This window comes from Mus caroli, unplaced genomic scaffold (assembly GCF_978045245.1).
Source record: "Mus caroli unplaced genomic scaffold, Mus_caroli_1 scaffold_8, whole genome shotgun sequence".
In the NCBI taxonomy this organism is placed as follows: Eukaryota; Metazoa; Chordata; class Mammalia; order Rodentia; family Muridae; genus Mus; species Mus caroli.
The window spans coordinates 117,137,999-117,154,514 of record NW_028227263.1 but is presented as its reverse complement, the minus strand read 5'-3'; the positions used below and the strand labels follow the sequence as shown (position 1 = coordinate 117,154,514).

Sequence of the window (16,516 nt, the reverse complement as noted above, 5' to 3'; positions counted from 1 at the left end):
TCGGACTGGGCTTATGCTTTGGCTAATTTGCAAAATTTATAGTAAAAACAAGAGAGAAAAAATTATGATAACTCAGGCACTCATGGCCTTAGAGCATGGAAGGTCAGCGGAAGTCTGGCTTGCGGCACTAAAACGGCAGTAGATGTTAGCAGCCGGTCGCCGGCCAGGCAGCTCTTGCACCCTCAGCATCTCTATGCGTCGCACGAGGATGAGTGCCCGGTTTGAGCAGCCCATGAGGGTTGTTGAGCTAAGCATCGCACAGAGAGATACCCCCGCTCTCTCTGGGAAGCATGCCGTCTTGAAAAGGGTTGCCTGTCCTAGTGTCCCTTCCTCAAGAAAAACGACAGAGAGATCGGTCAGGAGTATGTCGGGTCCCACCTAGAGCCTAGACAAGACCCCTGCACATATCTTTTGTTTTTAAATTATCTTTGGGGATTCGGCCTCTACTTCCGCCCTCCTTGAATGGGTGGCTGGCTTGCCTTTGTATAGAAAAGGGGGAGATGTGGGGCGCCACCCCACATCGTCGCCATTATAAGATGGCGCCGACATCGCCTGCCTCTGGAGATGAACAAGTGATCCGCGCATGTGCTGGCATTAACCGTTCATGGTGCCAGGTGCCCGCCTGACAACGTCACCTCGGGTGACAAGAATTTGGCCTATAGGGAATCGCCACGTCCGAGGCGAGAGAAATCTATTTAAGGGAGGCGGTTTTCGGGCTTGGGGTCTCCGCCTTGAGAAGCTGATGCTCTCCCTCTCAAGACGCATTAAAGCTTGCTACAGAAGGATCCTGTTTGTGTGCCGCGTTGTTTCTTGCTGGCGGGAAAATTAGCGCGGGACAGAGAAAGAGGAACACTGCTCCATTGCTGGTGGGATTGCAAGCTGATACAACCATTCTGGAAATGAATCTGGCGGTTCCTCAGAAAATTGGAAACAGTTCTACCTGAAGACCCAGCTATACCACTCTTGGGCATATACCCAAAAGATGCCCCACCATACCACAAGGACACATCCTCCACCATGTTCATAGCAGTCTTATTTGTAATAGCCAGAAGTTGGAAACAACCCAGATGTCCCTCAACCAAAGAATGGATACAGAAAATGTGGTACATTTATACAATGGAATATTATTCAGCTACTTAAAATGAGGACATCATGAATTTTGCAGGTAAAATGGATGAAACTAGAAAATATCACCCAGAGTGAGGTAATTCAGACCCAAAAGGACATGCATGGTATGTACTCACTGATACGTGGCTATTAGCCAAAAAGCACAGAAGACCTAGGACACAACCTGCAGACCATAAGAAGTACAATAAGTAGAAAGGCCCAAGTGAAGATGTTTTAATTCCACTTAGAAGGGGGGAAGGAAATATTCACAGGAGGCAGAGGGACAGAGGAACCTGGGTGGGAGAGGGGAGGAGGGGAAAATTGGGAACAGGATCAGGTATGGAGGGGGGCAGGAGAGAAACCAAGAGAATGAACGGGGATAAGCAGCCTCAGGGGTGGGAGGACCCTCTAGAATGTACCAGAGACCCAGGAGGTGAGAGACTCTAAGGACTCAATCAGGGGGGTGACCTTAGCCAAAATGCCCAATTAGGGAGAGGGAACTCAAAGAGTCCCTCCAGTAGATAGAGAGGGCCTCAAGTGGAGGGACAGGGCTACTAACGCATAGTCACATTTTCTGACCCAGAACTGTTCCTGTCTAAAAGAACTGCTGGGACAAAAACGGATAAGAGACTGAAGGAAAGACAGTCCAATGACAGGCCCAACTTGGGATCCATCTCATGGGAGGGCACCAAAGCCTGACACTATTACAGATGCTATGAAGTGCTTACAGACAGGAGCCTGGCATAGCTGTCCCCTTGAGAGGCCCTACCAGCAGCTGACTGAGACAGAAGCAGATACTTATACCCAACCATTGAACTGAAGTCGGGGATCCCTATGGTTCAATTAGGGGAAGGATTGAAGAAGCTGAAGGAGAGAGCTACCCCATAGGAAGACCAGCAGTCTCAACTTACCCAGACCCCAGGGAGCTCCCAGAGACTGAGCCAACAACCAGGAGCATACATGGGCCAGTCTGAGGCCCCTGGCACAAATATAGCAGAAGTCTGCCTGGCCAGGTCTTAGTGGGAGAAGATGTGCTTAATCCTCAAGAGACTTGAGACCCCAGGAAAGGGGGGAGGCCTGGTGGTGTGGGGGAGAGCACCCTCTCAGAGGCAAGGTGGAGGAGTAATGGGATGAGGAACTGTGGGAGGAGACCAAGAGGCGGGGAGCAACAAAAGGAATGCAAATAAATAAGAAAAACGGAAAGAAAAGAAAAAGCATTTACCAGTGGCAGGTCCAGAGGACAGCAAGCTTAGTCTCTAGCTCACAGGGCTCTGCATTCTGAAGCTGGCCTGGCTCAGCAGGGAACAACCTCACTGGGACCTTGTATACCACCACATTAAGTGTATGCATCTTGAGATTCCAAAGAAAAAGGGCAAATGCCCAAGCAATGTTGAGGGAAAATGAGTTGTGAGGGCACGTCTAAGGGATGATGCAGTTCTCTGGAGAGGGAGCAGCAAGCTCCAGATGAAAATTCTTGTTTCATCTCTCTCCTCTTCCCTCAAGGGAGACTGTGTTTGAGTAGTCGTGGGATGGCTGTAGCAAGGAGTGTGTCATCGTGGCCTGTCCTCCGCTCTGTGTAACTTAATAGTGACATCATCACGTTGGTGCTTGGTACTCTATGACGAACAGAATCGTCTTTACTTAGCAGCATGCACACTGCCACTTCACCTGACGTGCTGATGGGAAATAGAAGAAATGTTACTAAAGAATGCATGAAAACTGCCACAGGCTCCCAGACCCTAGTTCAACAGACTCCATGATGCTATTCAGGCCATAAAATGTAGCACACAGACAGCACATCTGTCAAAATGGAAACAAAAACTTAATCCATCAAATCCATAGTTCTGGGAAAGTCTCTAAATGTACAGACCTTGCTTTTTGGCTTCTACAGTTCTGCTTCTGGCTAACTGCTCTTACTAACTCAAGTATGTCAGTCCAGGATATGGCTATTGCGCTTAAAGGGTCACCTTGAGAAAGCCTCAGGGCTATACTGGGATCCCAAATAAAGTGTAGTCACAAGCTGGCGAGTAAGTAGACTTTCTGTTGGTTTGAACCTGAGTCCCAGTGTTCTCTGGTGAACCTGTGTAGGACGCCCAAACACACAGAATTGTATACCAAGGTCACTGTTGACTTCGAGCTTGGGTCCTTTTACTTACATGAAATGGTATCTCTGTGAAGCATCAACTCAAAGAAGAAAAAACTAAAACCAGGTTCACCATTTCAGAGATGTCCCCAATTCAGGATAAGTGACCAGGGAAGATTGAGTTTGAACACTAGAGTGTATTCTATCTGAATTATTTTTCAGGTCCATTCCTAACCTTCATCAAGTAAAAGCCCTCTGTACCACTAGCTTGTAAAACCGTGTGGTTAACACATCTGTAATCCACTGAGCCGGAGGCTGAAGATGCATGTTTGACCCCAGGAGTGTACAGCCATTAGGACAATGAAGTAAGACCTTAAGAACTAGATTACTTGGTTGGTTGTCTTTGGCAAGAGAGACAGAGTCTTACTCAGTCCCTCTAGTGCACCAGGGGGCCATACCAAGCAAGCAGCTCTCAGCAGCAAAATCAACCATGGTGTTTGCAGCCCTGTTGAGGGCAGTCAGGGCCAGAGAGGGTTGCTACACTGGAAAGCTGTGGGTGCTCTCTCTCCCCTACCAAGAGCTCCATGCTGGTTATGCTGGCATATGAAGTCATGCTGGCCTCCTCTCACTATTGCTGGGACTTGGGTTGTCCCATTTTACTTGATGCTTCAAGCTACACAGCTATGGGAAATGGACAAGATATTCCGTATAGGTTGTGGCAATACCCCCATGCCCTTACCTTGGGATGGTACCTGTTTCCTGACTCCTCTGGAAAGGGAACATTCCGCATTGCCTTTCTGCTCAGGTTCATTTCTTTGGCTCTGCTAAGCACGTGCTCAATCAGCCACCAGTCTCCACAACTATGATCTCAGTTCTACCTCACCTGTAGTTTACCCCTGACTCTGACTCACTTACATGTGGTCTGGGGGTAGGTGTGGGGGGTATCTTTTTTGTTATCCTGCCAACTGTGGAAAGGGCCTCCTTCCCTTCAAGGACCTGATATTCTCCAACTATTTTCCCTGATATTTGCTTTCTTAAAATTTATTTTTAGGGCGGGCAGTGGTGGAGCACACCTTTAATCCCAGCACTTGGGAGGCAGAGGCAGGGGGATTTCTGACTTTGAGGCCAGCCTGGTCTACAGTGTGAGTTCCAGGACAATAGCAAGCGCTCTTAACTACCCGGCCATCTGTCCAGCCGGCCATCTGTTCAGCCCCTTCTCTTCTGTTCTTTATTGCAGGATCCCATTGTTCTTTGAAACACATACTAAGTTTTGAAACAACACCCAAATGAATATGTATAGGGGATGGTGGATGCCGTTATAATCAATCTGCACTCCCTGAGAGCTCTATATTCTAGGCGGGTGGGGGGGGGGGGAACGAGAGAGATAGTAACAGTCAAAAGCAGTGGTCCTCTACCTGTCGCAACTTCTTTGGGGATGAATGATCCTTTCGCAGGGATCACCTCTGAGCAGTGGGAAGTATAGGTATTTAATTCTCATTCACAGCCAGAAAAATTAGCATTATGAAGTAGCAATAAAACCAACTTTATGGTTGGGGGCACCGCAACATGAGGAATTGTATTAAAGGGTCGCAGCATCAGGAAGGTCGAGAACCACCGTTCTAAACCACGGCAGCTTTCTCCAAGCAGAACATGGACAGGCCCTACAGAGGATGGCAAAGAGATTCCTTCCTGACTTGGGTGAGTGGGAGGCTGGGTAGCTATGGAGAGGGAGAAAGATCTAAACAGTATTAAGGGAAACTGGGATCTGGCCTTAGTCTTCAGAATCCTGCAAGGGCAAGCAGCCAGCTAGGGTTAACAGGAGGGCAGGCAGGGGTCAGACCGAAGCCTCAAAAGCACATTAAACTCTAGTTAATAGTTGAGAAGGTGACAGAGAATTGCAGGACACACAGCTTCTACAGACAGATAACCAAGGATGCACCACATCCAGGGAGGGTGGGCAAAGCTTAACTGAAACAGAACCCTGGAGACAGCAAGACAAACTGAGCACAAACCCTCAATAAGGTGGAAGACATTTTGCTAAGTTACAAGTGACTCAGAAAGTCTCACTTGCTAGAGTTTAGTCTTCATACACAGGGTAACACACCCAACAGACTCAGTGTGCCCAGGCATTGAAGAGTGTATCTTGGGAACTTGCCCCTTAAAGAGCAGACATGTGCACTGGGGTTTAACTGTTTCCTTGGCAACCAAATACACCTGTGCTCTTTCTGACACTGCTGTGTACAAGAGACTGAGGGGTTACCACTGTCCCTGGTCCTTGTGCATATAAGGAAGGCAGAAGTTACTGAAAACCCAAATGGTCTTCTTGTAGAAATGACAGAGGGGCTTCAGTCAGTGGCCAAGGCTTTGGTTGAGGTTCATTTTCTAAAATCTTCAAAGTCATTTGGTTCATATTCTTTGCTCTTCTCCCAGGCTGCAACCCAGGCCAGGAACCTTGCCTCCTCAATTGTCAGGAGACAAGGAGGGACCCAGAGGACCCTATTCAAGGTCCATCTTCCCTAAAGGAGTTAAACACCTAAGAAGAAATTAAATAGATCCAATCACGTCCATTTATTGACTAAACCAATCCTGGGTAAAGAGAAAACTAGCCTTTGGGACAGGTGCCTGGGGAAGTGTGGGGAGGGGGTCACTTGTAAAATTCATGTTCCTGTTCATCTTTCTTGATCACGGTCTTGTATGCTTTCTCGAAGTCCTTGGCTAGGACAATGTAGCGGTTCTCACGGACAGCCAACATTCCACTCTAGGAAGGGATGGGAATGAAAACTGTATGTTAAGTACCGCCCTCCCAACCCCCTAGACCCCATGACAGTGAAGGAAGAGAAATATGGGCCTCAAGAATCTAGGGAGGCAACAAGGGAAAAGACTGGAAAAGGGGACACACCTTCAAACACCCCCACTCAGGTCAAAGAGACTACCACTCACCTCCTGACAGATGGAGTTGATATCGGCTCCTGAAATCTTATCTGGACGAGCCACATCTATAGCAGCTGAGTTAAAGAAACCTGTCCTCATATGATAGGGTCAATTCTTGAAATGGACGCTGTCCTGGTCATCACCCCTCTTCCCTGGACCTTTCCCTGTCCTCCCCAAATGGTGGTGGTGATGAAGACCCGGCCTTCATTTCCTGCTACGTTCCCCTCTCACTTCCAAAGAAGGATACAGTCTTCCAGGTCGACCTCCTCAGAGAGGTTCATTTTGCTGGTGATGGTGGAGAAAATCAACCTCTTCTGGCGACGGTCAGGGAGTGGGAATTCAATTTTTCGGTCCAGGCGTCCTGGCCGCAGTAGAGCTGGATCCAAGGTGTCTGCTCTGTTTGTGGCCATGATTACCTGGCACAGGGAGGAACCAGCTTAGGCTTCTGCCATCCCTACATCTTCTTTTCCTGCCATGACATCTGGCCTCCATGAACCATCCCCTGCCTTTCCCCAGTCCTTAGGCCATACCACCCCTTGCCAATCCTGAACCCTAAACCTTCACATTGACGTTCTGGTCAAATCCATCCATTTGATTCAATAGCTCCAGCAGGATCCTCTGAACCTCCCTGTCAGCTAAGAGTAAGAAACATGGTCAGTTCAGAAGACATCCTTGGACAAGCCTGTACAAGATCCAGGCCATTTGGGCACTACTCACCTCCTGTCTGGGCATCGAATCTCTTGGTGGCAATGGCATCAATTTCATCTATGAAGATGATGGCAGGTGCATTCTCCTTAGCTAGGCGGAACACATCCCGGACCATTCGGGGGCCCTCACCCAGGTACTTCTGAACAAACTCTGAGCCCACCACACGGATAAATGCAGCTGAGGGCAGAATGACAAGGATTTTAGAATGGGTGTTGTCCTCCTCTGGGGTCCTTTGTGCTTTCCCTGCCTCTGGGAATTCCTGAAAATATCCTTTTCTTGGCTAACTCCCCGTAGAAGCTGCTTAAGGCACAGGGCTGGGTCCCCACATCCAGCCACTGCTCATGCCTCACAATGACAGATAAGCCCCAATCAAACCCTACATGTACATGTGGGGGGGGTGGGGTGAAGCTTTTTAAAAGAATCAGAATATTAAATACAAAACAAAAATTAAAAGCACACATTTCTAGAACACATGCAGAATCAGTTAACAAAACAGAAATGTCCAGAGACTAAGATTATTTGACCAACAGATAATCTTAAATTCATGATTGCTCTCTGAACCATACTTGTTTGTTTGAGAAAGGATCTTGATACACAGCTCAGCCTTGCCTGGGGTTAAGTATGTAGCCAGGCTGGCCTTGAATTTGTAATTCTCCTGTTGCAAGCTCTGCAGGGCTGGGATTAAACACATTTGCCCAGTTCTGAACTACTTTCCCAGCCTTGGAAGAATCAAAGGCTCTAAGGCTCTCTTCTCATGTAACTGACAGCTGGCAGCAAGGCTGAACCAGGTTTGCTCTGGGCCCTGACTGCACTTGTTTCCTAATAGGTGGACAGCTGCATGCCATGTGTAATATACTCCTGGGACTCCTTCCTGCCACCAGAGCAAGGAGACATAATTTGTACACACAGGCCAAGTAGGATCTGAGCAAGGCTGCAGGCTGTGGCCCGACAACCCCTCAGGCCACACTTCACATCTGGCTGAAGGTATGAAGACGTACTCACCCACCCACTTCCCTGCATCACCTCAGGGCTCCCACACATCCTAAGCTCACGACTGCTGACCCTGTCCTAGACACACCTCACCACTTTCCCCCTGCCCACAGGAAACCCATCTCTAGAGTGGCCTTCACTCACTCACCTCATTCCTGTCCTTCCTCACCCTCCCAGCCTCCTGTCTTCTCTTTTAGACTGGTCAGTGTCTGCCATTCCTCCACCATGAACACTCCCCTGCTTAGTCACTCTCAGTGGCTATCGAGTCAAGGAGACAGAGTCCCGTCTCCACCAGGACTTTCCTTCTCCAAGGAGACAACTCAGGGACTTTCCCATCGCTCTACCCCTGCCCCCTCTTCCACTGAAAAAGCCTTTTCCAGATTCACCCAGAACAGAGGAGCCCCTCACTTTTTATCTGTTCTTGGCCACACTCACCTGCCTGGATTGAAACCTGGGCAGAACCGCTAATGAACTGCTAGTGAATTTCAAAACTGTCTATTCTCCAGTTCAGAGCACCTTAGCAATGTCAACGTCCTGCCTTTCTAACTGCTCTGTGACTCTAGAGGACATGGAGTAACATGGAGGAGTCTGGGTGAGGGATACACAACAACTATCTAGAATCACTCCCCCTAAAATTATCCTCAGGAAATACTTGAATTAAAAAAAAAAAGTTTTAAGACGGTGATTTCCTGAATCCCAGCTATAACACAGAGCTTTATGACTTTATTAGTACTTTTTTCAATAGTCAGCAAGAAATGTACCCTCTGTACCAAGTGTATGGCTTACACATCCCCGAGTCTCACTGAGTTCAAGGAAATCAGTGGAGCATCAAGGGCCAGCAGTTTGGGGTCAGAGGTCTTGGCATCACTACAGCTGGTCAGCTGGTGACCTTGAACAAGCTGTAAGCCTGCCTTCTTATGTGATGCATCTCTTTTTCACAGGGCTGCAGCAGGCAGCAACAGCAAAGCTACTCCTATGAACAGCACAGACGGGATCCAGTGCATCAGCACAGGAATGCCCACCAAGGGCTAGCCGTTATGGAGAAAGGCCAGAGGACAGAAGAGATGATGCCAAAGTCTCTCAGCCTGCCCTAGGTCTTTAACACAGCCCAGGAACCAGCCTGCAGTCTCCCATAGAACAGTCTTGCATTTCCACAGAAGGTGTTTAAATCATCCACGGATCGCTGGCCCCTCCATCTGCCTTTTCAATGTCACCTAAGCCTAAGTTGCCACCACAGTGACCTCTGAGCCCTCAGGTGACTGCTCGGCTCCGTCCTCCTTGTCAGGACGGTACCTTCCCTCACCCTTCTCCTGCACCCTCTCCTGTCTAAGCTCCATCTCCCACCTCTCCATATCTCCCACCTACCACCTCTCTTCGTGCTTGGATCACCAACCTTTCCAGGCAACTAGCTCCCTCCCTAAGGCAGTTGTAACAGTAAAATCTTCCCTTTGCAGGTAGCTCCCCACCCCTATTTGTCCTCGAGGATGCAGGCCCCAGGAATGGACATTTGCTTGTTGCAGTGTCTCAGAACTAGAGCCAGCAACACATGGCACAGAGTAGACACTCAGCAAATATCCAATGTGGTCCAATGCCAACTTCTGAAAGGCATATGCGACTTCCCAAGAAGAGCAGAACATTACAGATGTCTAGCTAGCACTGTGACCTATATTTACCACTGCTATTACCATTTTTATTTCACTTTTAAAAACCCTGGCTTATACCCATAAAGATGAACTGAAGAGGACACACACTGTTGACTTCTGAATCTCAATCCCAGCTCACATCAAAGGACAGTGCATCGGTGTTTCATGTTTCCGGCTGAGTGTTCCGTGGTCATGAAATCTCAGTGTGTCCCAGAGTGAGGCCACTGTTCGTCTTCCTCAGATCATCCCTCTACCCCATGAAAGCCAACAAGGCCGCCAGGGGGCCCAAACCAGGAGCTGACAACTGCTCTTCAATGACCACCACTTGCCAACCATACGTAAATCTCAGCAACACCAGACCCTTAGTCATCCATCCCTAAGCACACAGCATGAGGCGAATATCGGGGTCCCCAAACCACATATTCTTATTGGCTGTCAGGTTTCTTTTAGACTAAAACTATTTTAGTCTATTTCTATTCAGGCACCTCACCATTTTTCCAGACTCATCCCTTCGTGCTGCCAAACGTAGCTTGCACAGCCACTCACCGGGACAAAACCACAAGCATGAGTTTGCTCTAGGGGCCTCTGCAGCCCACCCATGAGTCTGCACATGAGTTCCTCTCGATGCTGGGCCTCTGCACAAGTGTATTTCCTGACCTAAATTCCCGCTCCCAGTCTCTGTGCCTGGCAGCTCCTCACCCCCGGCTTCTTCTGGAAACCCCTTCCTGAGAAGCCCATGCAGGATTGACAGCACAGCCAGGACACGCTTGCTCACTGCCCACCTCGACTCCCCTAGAGTACTCTCTCTATGGACCACTCTCGCCCTGAGCTTACCTCTAACCACTCGCCCCTGTGGCTTCTGCCCAGCAAGCCAGGTGATAAGCACCAAGTCTGAACCCACCATAAGAAACACTGCATCGTTTCTCTAACCATCGTCATCCTATGGAATCAGGGTGGGATGTTTGTTTATTGGCTTGGTTTTTGCTTGTCTGGAGAAGGGTCTCACTAGGTAACCCAGAATAACCTTAAATGTTTATCTTAATGCCACAGTCTCCTGAGTTAAGATTAAGAATATTTCCCAGAAGCTGGGCAGTGGTGGCTCACACCTTTAATCCCAGCACTTGGGAGGCAGAGGCAGGCAGATTTCTGAGTTTAAGGCCAGCCTGGTCTACAGAGTGTTTCTGGACAGCCAGGGCTAAAAAGAGAAACCCTGTCTCGAACCCAACCCCCCAACCCCCCAAAAAGAATATTTGCCAGAATGTCCAGATGGGCTTTTTAAATTTTATTTCACCTAAGACAGGGTCTCACTATCTAGCATTGGCCAATCAGGAACTGCTCATACAGACCAGGCTGGCCTTGAACTCACAGCAACTCACCTACTTCTATCTCCTGGGCACTGGGATTATAGGTATGTGAGACCACACCTGGCTCATTAGTTTCCAATTTTGAGAAAACCGGGGCACAGTGAGGTGTAATCACCTGCCGGGGACTACATATCCTGTAAAGGACCACCACCTGGGCTATGGTCCCAGAGCCTATATTTACAAACACTACCCTTATGTCATTTCTTACGGAACCCAAGGAAGCAGGAGGCAAGGCAAAAAGAGCACTGGGGAGGCCGTGAGAGGCTCACCTGTCGTGTGATGTGCCACAGCCTTTGCTAACATTGTCTTTCCACAGCCAGGAGGGCCATACATGAGGACACCTCGGGGAGGATCGATGCCAATCTAAAAGAGACGGGAAAAGGATGAGCCAAGGGATTATGTCACCAACCCTAGGCCCAGAGACCTCTCCCTGCCCTGCCGCCTCGTTCTCCTCACCTGCTTGTACAGCTCGAAGTGTGTAAGCGGGAGTTCCACAGCCTCCCTCACCTCCTGCTTCTGGATGTCCATGCCTCCGATATCGGCATACATCACATCCGGCTTCTGGTCTGGTGGGAGAGTGGAGCTAGGGCTTGCGGCTTGGCCCCCAGGGTCCCCTTGGGATGCCCAGGGCCCCGGGTGCTCCCCTCACCTGAGGTGAGCATCATGATGCTGCTGTCGGCCTCGGGAGGCAGCACGTCCACCAGGGCGTTGCTGTGCTTGTGCAGGGCCACTGAGGCGTTGGGTTTGAGCAGCTCCCGGTCGATGGTACTCAGGATGCGCACATAATAGTTAGAGCCTTTGGGAGCAGACAGGAAGGAAGATGAAGTGAAATGCCAGAGACTTGACGTCACTCCTTCCCCGTTTCCCTCTACACCACAGCTGGCACTTTCCACGTTTTCCACGTCTGGCCCTAGGTCATCCCCTCTTAGTCCCCATGCTCATCCTAGTGACTTCCCTGCTGGTCTTCAGCCCTGATTCCTTCTTGAGGTCCAGCTCTGTGCATCTCAGATGTGGTCTCCTGGATGGCCTTGGGAATCTTTCAATGTGTTCCCAGCACAGTCCTGCTGTTCTCCACTCAACTGTGCTATCCCCGAGTTGCCAGCCAGAGGACTAAGCCTCGTTCTGGCCCCCTCAGTCACTCTTTCTACCCCACCTCCCTCTGCTCTCACCTAGCCCACCACCAAACCCTGCCCTCATTTGGAACTATCCCCTGCCTAAGTCTCCATATAAATTCCTGGTCAGCAGCCTCCATCTCTCTTCTCCAATCTACTCTCTACAGCAAGACTTGTGAGTGCAGCGGCCACTCAGGCATCTTCCACAACCTCAGCTCCCCTCACTGTCTGCCTCCAAACCCACCCCTCCAATCACACCACTATCTCAGGGAGCCCCACTGTCTTAAGTCTCACTTTCAAAGACACAGGCTTCATCTTGGATATTACTCTCCCTTCACTTCCTCAAAGCCCACCTCTCCAATCCCACATGGTTACACGACTTTATCTAGAGCTTTTATAAACACACGTCTCAGTCCAGCTGCAGGAAAAGACAGGTAAGACGTCAGAATCGTCAGCTATTGTAAGAGCAGGGTATGGATTTATGTCACTAGCATCTGTTGTATGCTGAGTCCTCAACAGAGCCAAACGTCTTTACACACAACCGATGCTCCCAGGCAGCAGCTCCATATCCAGCAGCAGTTGTGGCGTTAACTCAGGCGAGGGAAGTGACCACAAGTTTGTTCAACTCAAACAGACTAGAACCACAAACATCAAAGGTACTCCAACCCACATGGTGAATTTCTTTTTGTTTGGAGACAGGGTCTCTCTATGTACTCCCGGAAACATACTAGGTAGACCAGGCTGACCTCAAACACACAAAGATCCTCTTGTCCCCCTGCCTCCTCAAGTGCTGAGGTTAAAGGTGTACACCATCACACTTGGATGGTGAAACTACACGCACACACGTGAATTGAGAGGCAGAAAAAGACATTCAGAAAATAAAGTACGTATCCACTTCTGGATCGGTCAGTACTCTGGCCATTCTATCACCCTGTCTTGCTCCCAGTCTACCTCACCACTCACCTGTGGTGGAGCCCACGATGGCTGTGTTCTGATCCACAGCTTCCAAGAACTGACCGATGACCAAGGGGATACTCTGGATTCGCTTCACTTCCTCCTGGGCGTGGAGGAATTCCTTCTTCAGGTTCTTCTGCTCATCCTTGATATACTCCTCCTGCACCTCCAGGAACTCCAGCTCCTGCTGCAGCTTCTGCACGCACAGGGAGAGCAAAGGGTTGGCTGCAGGCCTTGCCATACCACACTGGGAGGTGGGGGGGCCATATGTGATGGGGGATGGGAGGTACGCAGGAGCCAGCTTAGGGTTGAACACACCTTGTAGCGGCTGTACAGGTCCTCCAGGTCTTCAGGTTCGGGTCCCAGAAAGGACAGGCCGGTCTGCGGCCGAGACACGGACAGTGCTGGGATCTCATCCTGTAGATGGTAAAGACAACTTGGTGTTGGAAGCAGAGAATCATCTCGTGAAATCAGCGAGAGCGTTCTTCCTATTTCGCCACCAAGTCACCTATGTCTCCAGTACCTGACATAATCCATTATCTCTCAATAGATACAGGAACTGCTCAGTCCCCTATGTAGGTTGCTAATAGTAGGCCCCTTAAACTAAACTCATCATGAAAGTTTTGCAGCAGCTCCATACCGGACCCGAGCATCCCAGTCCCCTCAAGAGGTTCTAAAAGTCCCATGGATTTTAAAGTCAGAGTCACATTCTGAGTCTCATTACCCAGGCCCCCCCCCCCCCACACACACACAAAGCTTTCACGTCAGATTCCCAACTCACGTTAAAAGCCAAAGGTCACTCAGCCAAACCACAACCAATACTTAACGCCTCCCCGTTCACGTCCCAAGCACAGTGAGTCCACTGGTCCCTAGGCCACGGGGCCCCCATACATCATCCTCCACCTGGTCCAGACCCCAAACCGAAAAGCTAGTAAGCACAGCTATCCAGGCCTCGCAACCGTTCCGTCTGAAAAGAGTCTTTAAGTTCAACGCCACTCTCCTCCCGCTCTGCTTCTCTGAGCTCTGCCGCCCTCCTGACAACATGACTATCCCGCCAGGCCCCGGGACCACCCAAAGCTTGAGCACCGAGGCCTCTGAAACCACCCAGTCCAGAGCTGGGATCCTGGGAACCCCTCAGCACCCCACTCATGTCCAGATCCCGCTAAGAAACCCAGATCCCCACTGCACCTGAATTTTCTCCACCAAAATGCCTATCTCCTCCATAGTGACCAAGCCGGCCTCAGTGCAGCTCGGCCAGTCACGGCTTCCGCTGACGCCAACGGAAGTCCCTCACATAGAGCATCTTGGGAAACGTAGTTTTTAAGGTATCGCCGCGGGTTGACCTGACGGGCTGGATAACAGGAAAGGCGGGAAACTCTTGGCCCTGGGCTCCGCCCCCAAGATGCGTTCCTGCGCTTTGCGCTCCCGGCGCGCGCGCGCGCGGACCCGCGAGGTCGTTGCGCGTGCGCAGTAACTCTTATTCTGGCGCCATCTTGCTTCGCGGCCCGTCGCGCGTTGTGAAGGTTTCTCCTGTAGGTGGCGCGGCCGCGTTGCTCTTGAAGAAAGTCTCCAGAGAATCGATCGATCGATTGATTGATTGATTGATTGATTTTAATATTATCCACTTTTTTACTTTCTTGTCTTTACAAAGCCAGCCCCGAACTGAGAATATGAAGATTAATCAAGTCCTGTCCTAACTGGTTAAAAACTCCAGAGCTTTGTTAGAACGAATTCTCAGATTTAGCTAAGAATAAGAAACGAGAGGCACTAAAGAAGCCTTTAGTTCCACAGAAGAATCTCTTGACCTTCTCTGGCCGCCACCTGAAGAGAGAAGCAGAGGTCACAGAACGGCGAGGAACCAATCAGATCGCGCCAAAGCTGGAGAAACCGAGGCAGCCGCGAATGCAGATCTTTGCGGAGTCCTGTCGAATCTTTTCTTCTCTGTCCTCTTCATATTATTCTTAGGGGCTGTCAAGATGGTCCAGTGCTGAAGAACACTTACGGCTCTTCTACAAGACCCGAGTTCGGTTCCCAGCACCCAGGTGGGGCAGCTCACTAGCATTTGTAGGCAACTCCTTCGGTTTCTGCAGGCACCTGCACTCAAGCACACGTCCCCGCTAGCAGAAACACACCTAACCTACACATAATTAAAAGTTTTGTTATGTGTGTACATGTGTATATCAGAGTGCGAATTTGTGCACCTGGATTCAGTACATGCAGAAGCTAGAAAAGGGCATAGGAATCTGTGGCACTGGAGTTATAGACTGTGCGCCATCTCTTCAGCCTCCTGTTGAGTTTTGATTGTTGTTGTTATGGTTGTTTCCCTCTTGGTGCTAGTGGTGGGGCTCAGGAACTTTGATATGCTAAGCAAGCCCAGCTAAAATCCTTAGTATGTATTATATTCTCTTCTACAAAGAAGGAAGCTGGTGCCAAGCCCTGAAGTCACTTGAGCAACTGGTAAAGCAGAGTTAGAACCTAGATCTGTGTTCCTTGTACCAGGGATATACACTACCACACTTCATAACAGCTATAGTTTTTTGTTAAGTAAACTTTTTATTGGGGCACAGATAGGTAGCAGGCACAAATCATTATTTTCTAGCTACATAATGCTGCATAAATTGAACATCTATCTGTTCCCTATGGTATGGAGAATCTACAGTAGCTCTCACACTGGCTAGCAGGTGGGTTCCTTCCCTCCATCAGTTGAAGAATTAAAAGACAGAAAAACAGTGACCACAAAGTAAAGGTGAAGTTTGTTGGCAGGCAATACAAATAGCTGAGAGAGGGAGCTCTCCAGCTATTAGGAGGCTGTGTTTTTCTTTGGTTTTAAGGTGTCCTGCTGGTGAGTTCCACGCCACCTGTCCTCTGTTGATCTAATGGTGCTTATGTGGCTCTTCTGTAGCAGGCCTATGTCTTGGTCCACTGACATGGAAATAACTGAACTGTTGCCTGGCTGAGGTAAGTGTGGGCACCCCAGCACTCTCTCCTCTCTGTGGTGTAACAGATAAAGAGATCTGGAGTACATGAGAGGGGAGTGGCATATGTCTCAGAGAAATGGAAATTTACTGATGGGGCAAAAGCCTACCAAGAAACGGAAACTCACTATTGGAGGCAAAAAGCCATTTAAAACCTTATCCTCTCTTTCAGTTTTGAATGAGTGGTGTGTGTGTGTGTGTGTGTGTGTGTGTGTGTGTGTGTGTGTGTGTGTGTGAAAATAAAGTAACAGATAAGTAGAAGCACCATATAGATGACTCCCCATCAAGGCAGCTGGAAGAATCCCCGCTGGAGAGTCCCGGGCGTCTTCTTGAGTAATGCTTCCAAGGAAAATAAAAACAAGCAAGCCTACAGATATCACCATCAGATTGGGTGCTCATAGTCATCCTTCAAAAATGAGCTGGAAAGCCCCGGTGAGGCAGGCAGCTGGGCTTCTCACTGGAGAGATGTGGGCAGAGTAATCTCCTGTAGGGTGAGGCTTCTGAGGACAAGAACAAATGCAGGCAGCGGGTAAATAACATCAAAGAGTGCTCTGTCAGCCACCCAGCAGAAACCACTGCGGCCTGACTGAGTTCCAGCCGAGGAGAGGGTTCTCACCAAGGCTGAGCCTTTTTGCTTCCCTTTCCCGCT

General features: G+C 49.5%; 1 protein-coding gene across 1 annotated transcript; it reads right to left on the bottom strand.

Annotated features, from left to right (window-relative positions):
- Window positions 1–5,743: 5,743 nt before the first annotated feature.
- On the bottom strand, window positions 5,744–14,192 carry Psmc4 (proteasome 26S subunit, ATPase 4). Its single transcript, XM_021166360.3, has 11 exons — window positions 14,081–14,192; window positions 13,211–13,309; window positions 12,902–13,088; window positions 11,476–11,622; window positions 11,283–11,392; window positions 11,096–11,189; window positions 6,839–7,006; window positions 6,680–6,756; window positions 6,369–6,537; window positions 6,131–6,186; window positions 5,744–5,948 (listed from the first exon to the last, which is right to left on the bottom strand). The coding sequence occupies exons 1-11, from the start codon at window positions 14,114–14,116 to the stop codon at window positions 5,835–5,837; spliced, it is 1,257 nt and encodes a 418-aa protein (XP_021022019.1). The 5' UTR covers window positions 14,117–14,192; the 3' UTR covers window positions 5,744–5,834.
- Window positions 14,193–16,516: the final 2,324 nt, after the last annotated feature.

Coding starts and splice junctions, on each gene's coding strand:
- Psmc4 (XM_021166360.3), bottom strand. CDS start 14,116: ATGGAGGAGATAGGCATTTTGGTGGAGAAAATTCAG. Junction 13,310..14,080: donor TTTTGGTGGAGAAAATTCAG/GTGCAGTGGGGA, acceptor TACCATCTACAG/GATGAGATCCCAGCACTGTC. Junction 5,949..6,130: donor TCAACTCCATCTGTCAGGAG/GTGAGTGGTAGT, acceptor ATCCCTTCCTAG/AGTGGAATGTTGGCTGTCCG.